The following is a 13,597-nucleotide window of genomic DNA, read 5'->3' as shown; positions in this document are numbered from 1 at the left end:
CTAAATAGAATTATGTAAAAAAAAAAAATTTGAAGAAAATCATTTATATAAAATATTTGGACTTTTGCAGATGCTATTTTAGAAAAATGCTAAATAGTTTTATTGATATATGATATGATATACCAGGCTGTTGTTGAAAATAAAACTTGTTCTTATTGCCTGCTTATTCTGACTTGCCTGGTTAAATAAAGGTTAATAAATACATTATCTATGATATATTTTTAAACACTTCAGACAGTTGCAGTGAGAGCCTTCGTTGTAGACAGCTCCACGAAAGTTTAATTTTAGTTTCATGTCACATTCATCAAATGTAGACTTAACAAGTGTGAGCTCCCTTTTTAATTGAAAGTGACAGAATTTCCTTCATGGTAACTACTACGTGGACAACAACATAATGCGTAGAGTATGAAATGTCACTGTTTTTGCATGGCCATTGATCCAGTGTTTTCACTTTGCTGTAGGTGCAAACTCATCTTGAAAACCCAACTAAATACCACATCCAGCAGGCTCAGAGGCAGCAAGTGAAGCAGTACTTGTCCACCACACTAGGAAATAAAGTTGCCACACAAACTCTCGGTGTATCCCCCGTTCTGCAGTCAAACTCCGCTCCGGAGAGGGGCCTCTCTGCAAGCAGTGCTCCCAACAGCCCAATGGCACATCTTAACCTGGGCTCCAACAAAGAAGAGGTAATACACATCTTAAAAAATACACTGTGTGCTGATCATCTCATTCAAATGTAGGAGCTTCTTAAAGGCCAGTTCACACCAAGAATGATAACTATCAAGATAACTGTATTGGCGTCCAATAACATTCTACTGCAGTTATGTCATCTGCCAATTTTAATGCTTGAACTCTTTAACGCCAAAAGTATTCTGATTGACTGTCAATGGTTTTGTTGTTCACCAACTGGAAAAAAACTGTTCTAAAAACTATATTCCTCTGTGGTGTTATTGTTATAGTTGTTTTGTGGACTATGAATTCCAATAATTATTCAAACTTTCTAGTTATTGTTATAGTTATCATCGTTTGTGTAAACATGCCTGTTTGTGTAAACATAAATTGAAAGTAGCATTTTTTTTTTTTTACATTTTTATATTGGATATTAAATGACGACCCAACACAGCATCATAATTGTTTATCATACAACAATAAACAAACATGTATTTAAAATGAAACAGTGAATTTACACAGAAATTCAGCGGAAGCGTTTTTTCCCCTCCCTTAAAGTTGCTAAACCTATTTTACGATCTTAAAATGCACAATTATATGTTGTATAGTTGGAATTGTTCGTTTTGCATTTTTAACACTGTCTGCAAACCTATAAAAACATCTGCCCACCAGCTTAGAAACACTAATTTATGTTTTATGGTTACTGATTTATACTAAAGAAGTTTTTTCCACTTTTTCCCTCTTTTTCTAATTATTTCTGCACAAATATACATTAATATTCTTCCTAACAGCAGTAACACTTTACAATAAAGTCTCATTATTTAACGTTTGTTAATACATTAACTAACAATGAGCAATATATTTGTTGCAGTATTTATTAATCTTTGTCAACTTTAGGTAATTAAAATACAACTGTTCATTGTTAGTTCAAGTTAGCTCAGGTCCATTAAATTTCAACAGGTACAACTTTTGATTTGAAAAATGTATTAGTAAATAAGTAACTAACTAACTTAACTAAGATTACTAAATGGTTTAGAAGTATTTTTCATTCTTAACTAATGTTAAAAAATGGAACCTTATTTTTGTAGGCGAACACGCTTACCTTTCCCTGTTCTGCTTGCCCTCTCACTAGCTTTGTGTTACATTGTACTGCAAAATACCACACCAGCAGCTTAATTATATTTGGACCTCTCTTTCACACCATACAGCACTTCTGCTTTAGATCGCCCATAAAACACACACTTGACAGTTTTCTTGTTAAGAATACAGTTCATTGGTTCCCTAAATACATGTTTATAACCCAATTTGTTTAATTATGTGATTAGATATGCAACACTCAACATTTAATGATCTTAACTCTCAACATTTAATGATCAGATGGATGATGTAATCGACGACATCATCAGCCTTGAATCCAGCTTCAATGATGACATCATGTCACTGATAGATTCTGGCCTGCAACTCCCAAACACGGTAAGCTGAGCGATCATCTTCATTATTGATGAACATTACGGCAATGTTCCGAATAAAAGCCTCTTTGAACCCCAGCTATATTTGTGGTAAACCACCACAAACCATTTTGAAAGCTACAGAGAGATCATTTCCTGAACGTAAATGTCCCCACCCCTCTTAAGAGTGAGTGCTAACCATTGCACTTACGAGGGAGGTGATAAATGGGGATACACCTCAGCAATCGACATAAACATTCACTTCTAACACTTTACTAACACCTGCCAGGCAGGAATCATCAGGGAGGGCACAAAAAGGACTGTGAACAGTGTGCGCAGAGCTTGCTGGGGCATGGCACGGGATAGAAAGAACTGGTGAAGGATTTTACTTTAGTTTTTTTTTCTGGAGGAAAGAGTAAAAGTGAATTGACATAAAATGAGGATTTTAGTTTTATTGCGGGAGCATGAAAAGAAAAGAAAGGTCAAATCTCATTCTTTAATTTATTAGCCTTGATTCTTAAAGAAATCCATCTTGAATCGCTGCTGTTTCAAATGAAAATAATGTTGCTATTATAATTTATTAATAATATACTGTATATATATTATATATTTCATTGTAATGTATAAATACGGAATATTTATATTAGAATGAAATTACATAGTCATTTGAATTAATAATAATAATGTTATTATAGTAACTTGTCTGCAAGTTTTTTTTTTCTCTGTATGAATGTTATGAACAATTCAGTAATTTAATTGCATGTAATAATATAGTCACACATTGAATTCTAACACATTTACTTTGCATACTTAAATGACAAGATTTTGCATCAGTTGATTATAGCACATGTCAGTGTTCGTGGAGTTCATTTATAGCCAGGTGCTTGAACAGTAGTATACTTGATGGTAAAGTGATATTTGATTTGAAACTATATATTTTAGCCTGATGTGATCACCATATGTGACCCTGGACCACAAAACCAGTCATAAGGGTCAATTTTTCGAAATTGAGATTTATACATCATCTGAAAGCTGAATAAATAAGCTAGCAATTTATAAGCTAATAAATTGTTAGGATAGGACAATATTTGGCCGAGATACAACTATTTGAAATCTGGAATCTGAGGGTGCAAAAACATCAAAATATTGAGAAAATCGCCTTTAAAGTGGTCCAAATGAAGTTCTTCGCAATGCATATTACTAATCAAAAATTAAGTTTTCAAATATTTACAGTAGGAAATTTACAAAATATCTTCATGGAACATGATCTTTACTTAATATCCTAATGATTCTTTGCATAAAAGAAAAATCAATCATTTTGACCCATACAATGTATGTTTGTATGCTACAAATATATCCCAGCGACTTAAGGTTTTGTGGTCCAGGGTCACATATTACTGTGATCTTTCCTGGTGCAGTTTGATGTTTTGAAGATTTTTGATTCAATTTCTCTGTTATTGTCTTAGCTACCAGGCAATCTTCTGGATGTCTACAACAGTCCTGGCATGGTGACCCCCACCATCGCCATCAGCAATTCTTGTCCAGCAGATCTGACTAATATTAAAAGGGAATTAACTGGTAATGATTTACTCAGCCCATCTTCTGTTGTATTTGATTTGTTTCAGTTCTTTGTTGTGTTTATGTATCTACAATATTGGGTGGTAGTCACAATAGCTGTTTATTTTCAGATGTAGATACCAGAACCTTCATGAAGGAGAGGCAAAAGAAAGATAATCACAATCTCAGTGAGTTCAAAAGACACAGGCTCCAGTAGTATTTTGCTTGTGTATTGTGTCATTACACGGCTTGGCCTCAATAAATGTTTTGCTTTTTGCAGTTGAAAGGCGGAGGAGATTCAACATCAATGACCGAATAAAGGAATTAGGGGCTATGATACCCAAATCCAATGATCCGTAAGTTTTTTTCTTTTTGGATAACTTTTTTAGAGAAACCACACATAATTTCACAAAAATATACAATACTTGTGAATGTTTTGGACACTCTTGGCTGATTTTATGGCTTATGCTTGAAATTAGTTTTGAAGGCTGTGATCAGACTCTTATTGATTTAATTCTCTCTTTTTTTTTTTCACTTGAACCACTGCTAATTTGTTTTAAAATTGACAAAAGTTCAAAACCGTTCAAAAGTTTGGATCAGTCTTTTTTTTTCCTGAAAATAAATAAAAAAAACGTTTATTCAGCAAGCATGCATTAAATTGATCAAAAGTGATAGTAAAGACATTTTTAATGTTACAAAAGATTTATAAAATACAAATAAATGCTATTCTTTTAAAAATTCTATTCATCCAAGAATCCTGAAAAAATGAGTCACGGTTTCCACAAAAAATATTAAGCAGCACAACTGTTTTCACCAATGATACATTTTAAAATACTTAAAAAAAAAAATAAAATAAAAAGAAAGAAGAAAATAGTTATTTTAAATTTTAATAATATTTCATTATTGTAAATTGTAATATTTCACAATATTACTGTTTTTGCATAATATTTACATCTTGTCTGGTTAAAATGACAGGGAGATGCGTTGGAACAAGGGAACCATTTTGAAGGCTTCTGTTGATTATATTAGAAAACTTCAGAAAGAGCAACAGAGGGCCAAAGAGATTGATATGAGGCAGAAGAAACTGGAGCAATCCAACCAGGCTCTGCTGCTCCACATACAGGTATGTGATCGACTGTCATTCTGTATTACAACACAAAGTCCAAACAAGGATGTTCGCTTTTCTGTCCGTACCCAAAAACACATCATCCTTTATCGATACTATTTAACACGTCACTTCCTCCATTATACAATATTTATGCCTGCAGGATGGCATGAACATGCCATCAACATAAATGTGAACATAAAAACAGTTGTCTAGAAAACTGAACACTGTGATATCCTGAAAAAAGATGGACTCCAACACCCCCTGCTGTTTGTTGCACACAGGCATTAGAGATGCAAGCTCATCATCATGGCTTCTCCACCACTATGTCTCCAGGCCTGAGTGCAGACGCTTCTTTCCTTCAGCAACAGCTACTACAAGGAAACCAGTCCATGCAGCCTGGCTCTGGGGAAGGCCAACCTCAGAGCCACCTTAGCATAGATGGAGTCATGACACAGACTTCCCCTTCTCCCTTCCTCACAATACCTTCCTCCAGCTCTCCGGCTGCTGCAGCAGTAAGCGGCCCTCTCGATCTGGATACGTTTAGCTTTGCGGAGCTGGACGACCCTACGGCCTCTGATCTTTACCCCGATGTGGGTTTTAGTGACATTCTGATGGATGACGGCTGCACGATGCCCACCGTCAGGTCTTCAGATCCACTCTTCTCCGCGATGTCCCCTGGAGCCTCCAAGACCAGCAGCCGCAGGAGTAGTGTGACTATGGAGGATGACTTGTGACCGAACTGACTACTATATGTATGTTTCTGTGCTTTTTCTCGTGTGGAATGCCATAGGATGTTTTTAAAGAGATAGCTCACCCAAAAATGAAAATTCTGTCATTGTTTACTCATGCTCATGTCTTTCCAAACCTGCATGACTTACTTTCTTCTGTGGAACTTGAAAGAAGATATTTTGAGAGATGTCTCAGTTTTGAAGACAGTGGTTACCAAAACTGATTGGTTACCAATTGTCTTTAAAATATCTTGTTTTGTGTTCTGCAGAAATGTCAATTTTTTTGGTGGACTATCCCTTTTAGAAACACTCCATGTGTTGTGCTGTCATATCTCCATAAAATAGTTAATTAAAAAAATGTACTATAGTATTACACAGTTTTGTAGGCAGTCAGTGAACCCAAAAGTTTATCCCAAATTTGAAACGCACCCAAAACATTTTTATCCTGTCTATGCATAGCTGTGTTGCTGTAAGGGTAGATCATGTGACGTTTATTAATGTTTTAGATGTGTTTTAGACTCTGCATTCAGAGCATGCACATATATATTATGATTTTGGAGTGTGGCGTGAGTAGTCGCACCAAAGGGATGTTTTGGAGTTGTATAATAGCATGAACTCATTTTTCATATTATGTTGAAAATGTTCAAGCAATATTTACTGCATATATCAGAAAATTCAATTTTTTAACATTCTTTGCTTGTTTTACTTTCAGCCAAGTACTTGCGTATTTACTACTAACTGGTTGGAAATTTCTACATTTTATTTGTTAGTTTACAACACTTCCTTTTATGTTTAGTTCATTTGACCTTCTTCAATGTTACATTGCTAAACAAATATGTGATGGTGCAGGTGCTCATACATGATTTTTGGTAACAATTTACTATAAGGTAAAATTTGTATAAATTCATTAGCATTACTGAATACATCAGGTATCATGAAAAAACGTCAAATTATTTCTAGTTTTACTAGAAGTTAATTTCTACATATACTAATACATTTGAAAATAATATATTGCAGTGCATTCTAAAAATGTATAAATAAAAAGTAATTATGGACAATGTATAGTAACAATGTACAGTAGTATATTTATAAATTAACATTTAACCTAGATTAATATATGTTGTTGAATTTGTTGTTCATTGTTGGTTCATGATACCTTATGTTAATGAATTTTGCGTAAAGTGTTACAGATTTTTACGATGTGTAGAAGGAAACAAGCCACATAAATGTCATGCACAAATAGCTTTTCAGGTATAAAATTTTACAAGCTACCTCTTCCTAAAGTGCTTTTTTTTAACCAGTAGATCTAAATCAGCATTTTGTTAGATGCAGCTAAATACACGCTTACCAGCGAAGATAAATGTTCTGACAGTAAACTTACACATCTGTATTGTGCTCAGAAATATGACATTAAGACTACTGCCTGTGAAAGCCAAATGAAGTTTCATCTCTGATCAAACTGTGCCTTTAGCGTAAAGGATCAAAAGTCATTTGTTTGGTTTGTAACTATAGAAAAATGAATACAAATCTTCAAAGGTTTAAAAGTTGTTCTCTATTAATTCTGCAGCAATTCAAATGAATGTATAATATATAAAACAATATGATTTAAAGCTAAATGCAGACTTGTAAAATGTATTTAAAAACTTGAATGTGATTATGCAATATCCCTTTTTTCTATCACAGGCATGGAAGTTTGAAGTGATTTAATTATTTGAAGTCACACAGCAATAATATTGTTTTATTGTTTCGAGTGCTGACAGTACAGTCCTTAGAAATAAGCATTAGTGTGTCTTAGGACATATTTCCACTCATTAAAACTAAATTGCCAGTTAATTGTTCTGCTGCTGGTGTGTGTCATTGCCTTTACTTTCATTACATCTGTACTCCATTAAAGGGAAGGTGTTGTTCATTTTTTGTAAACAAGGTTTTTCAAAGCACTTAATTTATAATTGAGAGAAAATGTATTTTAATTAGAATCCCTGTGTGTTGGCGGCCTTTAATTGGCTAAAATAAACTGATGAGAATAAATCTCATTAGATTGCTTGACTTTCAAATGTTTCTCTTTTTTAGAGTTTTCCATTTGCATATTTACCTCCAGTATCATCTCAAAATTAATTTAAAGTGCTAGATTTGATGTGCAAGTGATCTGTTCTAGGTAAACAAATCTAGTACTTATGTATACATTGACTTACATCCATTTCACACAAAGGAGCTTTAAAAGATAAAGACAGCTGTTTTATATTTTTAATTCAAGAACAGAATATAAGATACATCATCTTGCCAAATCATATCATGAATCATTGCATCACACACAATTAGCCAATAAAAGCAATTTATCTTCATAACAATGTAAAAAAAAAAAATAGAAGTTGATGAACGTAAAAAATGTAAAATGATTTTCAAAGTAAATAACAATTCTACCTTTGACAATTTAATTTGACCAAATATTGACTCAAATTGCAATGAGTTAAACAAAAACTTAATATTTCAATATATTCTGGTTCAGGTGACGTAAATGGCATATGTTTTTTTCCCTCGAATGCAGTATCAAATGCAGCCTTGCAGTATCACAGCCACGATCAACCAGCAGATTTACATGCTTGCGAAATCAGCACATTACATTTGCTACATTCCATTCCAGCTTTATGTGATTGTCATGATCAGTATATAAATGAGTGTGAGATGTCATGAGCAGCTAGTGAAACAGAAGCTGAGAGAGTTCCATGCCTAGTTCCAGACACTCAGTTGTCTGTTGACAGAGATCGCAAATAGAGCAGTCAAAGGTGTTTTCTCCACAACTACAGCCGCAAGCCTCCATGTATTCAGTGCAGCTGCAACATGGGCAAAAATCTATATAGTCCTCCAGAGAGGAAGGGTCACAACAGCATGCGTTAGAGCAGAAGGATGAACAGATAGAGGCCACGCAGTACTGACATCCATCACCAACGGCCAGCACGCAATCCCAAAACTTGCAGAACAAACACGCCAACAGAAAGGATGCACACAAATCTAGAAGTGCAAGAAAAAAGCAAAGAATTTATTTAAGATTAAATGCATATTCTGCATTCAATACAACAAGATAAGATCAATTGACATTTGTGGCATGATGTTGATTACCACAAGATTAATTTAAACTCATATCTGTTTTTTTTTTTTTTTTAAAGAAAACACTGAGGTTATGGTCATGCATTTACAATATAAGTATATTTAAATTTTGGGTTGAACTATTCCTTTAAAGGAACACTCCACTATTTTTGAAAATAGGCTCATTATTTTCAAAAATAGTGGAGTGTTCCTTTAAATCTTTAAATATTAATATTAAAATTTAATATTAAATATTTTCCTATATTTGTTTTCAGTTGTTTTAAGCATTACATTGTCGTGGCAACAAAAAAAGTTGTAAAATTGAATGTTACTTTACACAGAAAAGGTTAGAAACTGTTTTTCACAGTAAAATCATGTTAACACACACATTGCTGATGTCTTGTTGCTATACTGTTAAAACAGTGATTGGCCTCATTCACTTCCATTGTAAGTGCCTCACTGTAAACCAGATTTTTTTTAAAGAAAAGGAGGAGCGAGTCAAAATTACTAAGTTTTGTGGTAATCAACAACATTATGACACAAGTGCTGTCGACCGAGCTTAACTTGTATTGAACCCAGCATATTCCATGAATGACTGAATCACTGACAAAATATTGATGTGGTAACCACAAATAAAACAGCTTTGCTGACAGTGTGGTCCATCATCAAACCGCTATCCTGTTTTGTATAAATTTAAGAGCCTTTATACTACTAATCAGCACCACACCAAAAATGTTTGTTGTACATCCTCATCAATTTATCCTCATCAATATGATAAAAGATGACAGGAAGAGGGAAAGCTGTTGTCAGTCGTGCTAGTGAGGATTTCAGCATCTATAATGCATAAGATGTCATAAAAAATTGAATCCCTCATTTCATTGAGTCAAATGTAATTTGAAGTGTTGCTTACCTTCAACAGGAGCTTTCAGGCTCAAACGACTCAATGTGGAGGTGGAGGACCGGCTGATTTTGCGATGGCGGTGTGTTGCTTTATAATCAGTGATATGTGACTTTTTAAGATGGTTTGTGGGTAGTTGAACGCAGACAGGAAAAGCATCGCTGATGTCACTGCCAGGAGGGTTTAGGACATTCTGAAATGGCTTTTTCACGTCTGCTTTTACTTCTTTGATATGCACATCTATAAAAAAAAAGGAGACAATAATAAAGTTATATGGATGTTAGCTTAAAAAATGAACAGTAGTGTGTTGGATATTCACCAAATGCTAACGGTTTTGATTTGCTCGGAGGAGAAATAAGACATGAGTTTTCCTTCACAGAAAGTTCATCAGTCGGTGATAGTTCACTATCCTTAAGACATGTTCTAGTAGATTCCAGGTCTTTTACATCAGATGACTCTGTTAAATAAATAAACCACTCTATTAGTTGCTTTTTCCTCTATACCGAAGTATTAAAAGAGAACAGAAAAGTCTTACCAGTGCGTTGAAAAGCTGATGTACTAAGAACTGAACTGTTTTGCAGCTCATCATCACGAAAGCTGGATTTTGATCCAGCTGGTAACCGGCCACCATGTTCATCCTCATGGTCATAATCCATCTTTTCAAACTCCTCTCACTGTATTCGCTACAACAAGGAATAAGTGTAAAGATGTAGAGTGAAAAATGCCAAAGCATTTGAACTCTTAACTATGTCATTAAATATTCAAACACAGGAAGCAAAGAAAAGAGATGTGCTATAGTCTTTGGCATATTTTAAATACTAATGGTAAAATACTGTGGAGGGAGAAAGCTAATTGATCACTTGACATGTTGATATATTATGGAATTAACAGTTCATAATGTGAACACTTTTACTTTTCTTGTTTTGTGACCAATATGACTACCTTTATGGATGGATATATTCATTTATATATTATACATTTAGTTATACATTTGATATGCACAAAGCAAATAATAATATGTGACCCTGGAGCACAAAAGCAGTCCTAAGTCGCTGGGGTATATTTGTAGCAATAGCCAAAAATACATTGTATGGGTCAAAATGATAGATTTTTCTTTTATGCCAAAAATCATTAGGATATTAAGTAAAGACCATGTTCCATGAAGATATTTTGTAAATTGCCTACCGTAAATATATCAAAACTTTGTTTGATTAGTAATATGCATTGCTAAGGACTTAATTTGGACAACTTTAAAGGCGATTTTCTCAATATTTAGATTTTTTTGCACCCTCAGATTCCAGATTTTCAAATAGTTTTATCTCGGCCAAATATTGTCCTATCCTAACAAATATTACATACATCAACGGAAAGCTTATTTATCCAGGTTTCAGATGATGTATAAATCTCAATTTCGAAACATTGACACTTACGACTGGATTTGTGGTCCAGGGTCACATATTATATAAATGCAAAAAAATACAAAGCCTAGCACAAAAAGTACTGATGGAGCAAAAAGTGCCAGAGTCATTAATCTATTATTAATCTCAATCCATTTGGCAAACATATTGTGTGACAGGGATAAGAGGCATCTTAGATGTAAAGAGGGCAATACATTTCAGCAACCTATTAGTCCAATGTTTGCTTACCTTGAGTCTGAGAGATGCCAGGAAAACTTATTTTCAAGATCTCAAAACCTTGTTTTGAAAAAATACATAACAGTTCAAGCTGGCAAGATGTTACTTGAGATATGCCTTAAATTGATTAATATGCAATAGATATTTTAAAAAATGTTCTATGTTGAATATTCTCATCACAAACAATTCAACATTACAAGTTATTCAACACTCTCCTGGAACCCAAATATCAAATCATTATCGTAAAAGCACACCTGACCACCTCGTCATCACGTAAACAATATTAACTGCGGTATATTGTCGCCAAATTTATACAGATACATATATTAGCAGGAGTAGTGTGACATTTATAATAGTTTCTTTGTCAACCTAAAACAATTTATTTAAAATAAATAAATAAATAAAAAAAAATAAATAAAAAAAAAAGCACACACACTATGTTGCCTCCTGACTTTTCCTGCTTGTTTTCTACGATGGCCAAAATATACCATGTAAAATCTTAAGTATTGTAATCTTTGATCATTCAAGTTTATTAAAATTCACTAACCTTCACCACCACATCCATCCCATCGTCCGTCAGATGTCAGATTGATTTTCTCTTACTTCTGCTGTAGGGGCCGTAGCTTTGCCTGATTATTATCCGTTCGTCAGCATGTCATAGTGTTGATAGGACGCACATGCACCACACCCCCTACCAATAAATAAACGCAATAACATATATTACAACACAACAACAACAACAACAACAACAATTTAAAATAATAATAATAATAAGAAGAAGAATAAATGTGCATTTATATTAATATTATTATTATTGTTGTTGTTTTATTGTTATTATTGATGTTGTTTATTATTAAACAGTAACAGATAACACATTGGTTAGGCCTTTAGACTGTACCATAGAATAAGCTTCGTTTTTAAACGACCTAGAAAATGAACATAGCTTTTCCCGATGAGGACTTTTATTATGACAAGCAACTCTCTGGCCAAACAGAACCGAAACGACGCTGTTAGCTGCAGATAAGGTAACAATTATTATGTTCGTAGTTTTGTGTGTGGAATTTTTATTGTTGTCATGGTCGAAGCATTCAAGACACTGGCGTGTTCATGCAGTGAGATATTATCTTAATTAATCTTCATTTGCTCTGTTTGATCGGCTCTTCTAGAGGGCGGAGAGTATCGTTAGCGATGGTAAGTCCGCTATTATGATTCGATAGCATATTAGCTCTGTCTTGAGCAGTTTAAATAAAACAAAATAAATTATCTGAAAACAATTGTTGCAAATGAAACAACGAATTATTTCACTAATTGTGTTGTAAACAGGAGTAAATGTTCATAGATTAATATCTAATCGATTTTCTTGTTTACAAGTGTGCTATCATGCTAATATGTATTGTGACTCACTGGTGTTGAACTGCGGGCAAAACATGTAACGTTACTTTTTGTTTTAAATGGATGTCTAATCTTTGTTTATTATTATTATTATTATTTTTACTATTAGTATAATTTTTTTGGGTGTGGGGTGCCATACAAACATTGTCTTTGAATCTCGACAATCTTTTGAGGTTGATAAATTTCCATTAAGTGTAGCTTGTTGTAGTTCATGTTATTTGTAAACAGTTTTCTATTATTAGCTTACTGGTGTGTCGATATTTTGATTGTAGTGTCTCTGTCTTCATAGGACAGCGAGATGTCTGATATAGACCAGACTCCAGCTATGCACAACACTGTAGTAGATGGAGAGAATACTCCTCTCTACTGCATTTGTCGAAAACCAGACATAAACTGCTTCATGATGTAAGACAAATCTTGTTCTCACAGAAAATATGACAAAACAGTGCATGTTTCCAAACTGAGAGCTTAATTTGTATCAAATCCCTTTCCTGTAGTGGTTGTGACAACTGCAATGAGTGGTTCCATGGTCACTGTATAAATGTGACAGAGAAGATGGCCAAAGCGATCAGGGAGTGGTACTGCAAACAGTGTCAGGGTCAGTGACTAATGAGTTTTACCTGAATATATTTAAATATGCAATTGAATGAATTATATGTTGTGTTAGAATATCTGTTAATGCGTTCTAAAATATTCTTCATCTCTTAGAATTGGATCCATCTCTTTTGATACGGTATCGGAAAAAGAACCGTGATAAAGATGTTGAGCCAGAGAGAGTTGAAAGACGATCCAGCACTCCAGAGTACAAGATTGATAAGCGACGAGGGTCTAAAGTTAGTGTTTCTCCAGTTTACCATCTAACTTTGCTTATTATAGCGACACTTCCTCTATTGCATTATAGGTGGGCAGTCTGACCAAAATTTAGTAAATATTACAATAATAATTTTACTGGAATTAAAAAAAGCACATTTTACAATTTTGATTATATATTATTATGAAGATTCAAAGCTATATATATATATATATATATATATATATATATATATATATATATATATACACACACAATATATGAGAGA

At 33.8% G+C, this 13,597-nt stretch overlaps 3 protein-coding genes across 5 annotated transcripts in view; 2 read left to right on the top strand and 1 right to left on the bottom strand.

Annotated features, from left to right (window-relative positions):
- Positions 1-5,644, top strand: part of LOC107685675 (transcription factor E3-like) — a 7,538-nt gene extending 1,894 nt beyond the window's left edge. For both annotated transcript variants that reach the window (XM_016482359.1, XM_016482360.1), the window contains 7 exons: positions 462-686; positions 2,047-2,142; positions 3,584-3,695; positions 3,806-3,862; positions 3,955-4,030; positions 4,650-4,797; positions 5,064-5,644. In XM_016482359.1, the coding sequence (XP_016337845.1) occupies positions 462-686; positions 2,047-2,142; positions 3,584-3,695; positions 3,806-3,862; positions 3,955-4,030; positions 4,650-4,797; positions 5,064-5,516 (1,167 nt within the window). In that variant the 3' untranslated portion in view covers positions 5,517-5,644. The remainder of the gene's footprint in view (positions 1-461; positions 687-2,046; positions 2,143-3,583; positions 3,696-3,805; positions 3,863-3,954; positions 4,031-4,649; positions 4,798-5,063) is intronic.
- A 2,368-nt stretch (positions 5,645-8,012) lies between these two features.
- LOC107685676 (uncharacterized) lies at positions 8,013-11,761 on the bottom strand. Its single transcript, XM_016482361.1, has 6 exons — positions 11,674-11,761; positions 11,139-11,186; positions 10,028-10,175; positions 9,812-9,949; positions 9,505-9,732; positions 8,013-8,519 (listed from the first exon to the last, which is right to left on the bottom strand). The coding sequence occupies exons 3-6, from the start codon at positions 10,146-10,148 to the stop codon at positions 8,206-8,208; spliced, it is 801 nt and encodes a 266-aa protein (XP_016337847.1). The 5' UTR covers positions 10,149-10,175; positions 11,139-11,186; positions 11,674-11,761; the 3' UTR covers positions 8,013-8,205.
- Positions 11,762-12,082: 321 nt separating this feature from the next.
- Positions 12,083-13,597, top strand: part of cxxc1b (CXXC finger protein 1b) — an 8,968-nt gene continuing 7,453 nt past the window's right edge. The window contains exons 1-5 of one of the 2 annotated variants that reach the window (XM_016482355.1): positions 12,097-12,151; positions 12,293-12,317; positions 12,808-12,923; positions 13,016-13,116; positions 13,227-13,351. In XM_016482355.1, the coding sequence (XP_016337841.1) occupies positions 12,315-12,317; positions 12,808-12,923; positions 13,016-13,116; positions 13,227-13,351 (345 nt within the window). In that variant the 5' untranslated portion in view covers positions 12,097-12,151; positions 12,293-12,314. Of the gene's footprint in view, positions 12,152-12,292; positions 12,318-12,807; positions 12,924-13,015; positions 13,117-13,226; positions 13,352-13,597 lie in introns of both variants that reach the window. The other variant, XM_016482356.1, reaches the window with a different exon arrangement.

The sequence above is a fragment of the Sinocyclocheilus anshuiensis genome, unplaced genomic scaffold (genome assembly GCF_001515605.1).
Source record: "Sinocyclocheilus anshuiensis isolate Anshui unplaced genomic scaffold, SAMN03320099.WGS_v1.1 scaffold257, whole genome shotgun sequence".
Taxonomy (NCBI): Eukaryota; Metazoa; Chordata; class Actinopteri; order Cypriniformes; family Cyprinidae; genus Sinocyclocheilus; species Sinocyclocheilus anshuiensis.
The sequence above is the reverse complement of the archived record's forward strand: the minus strand, read 5'-3'. Positions and strand labels throughout refer to the sequence as shown.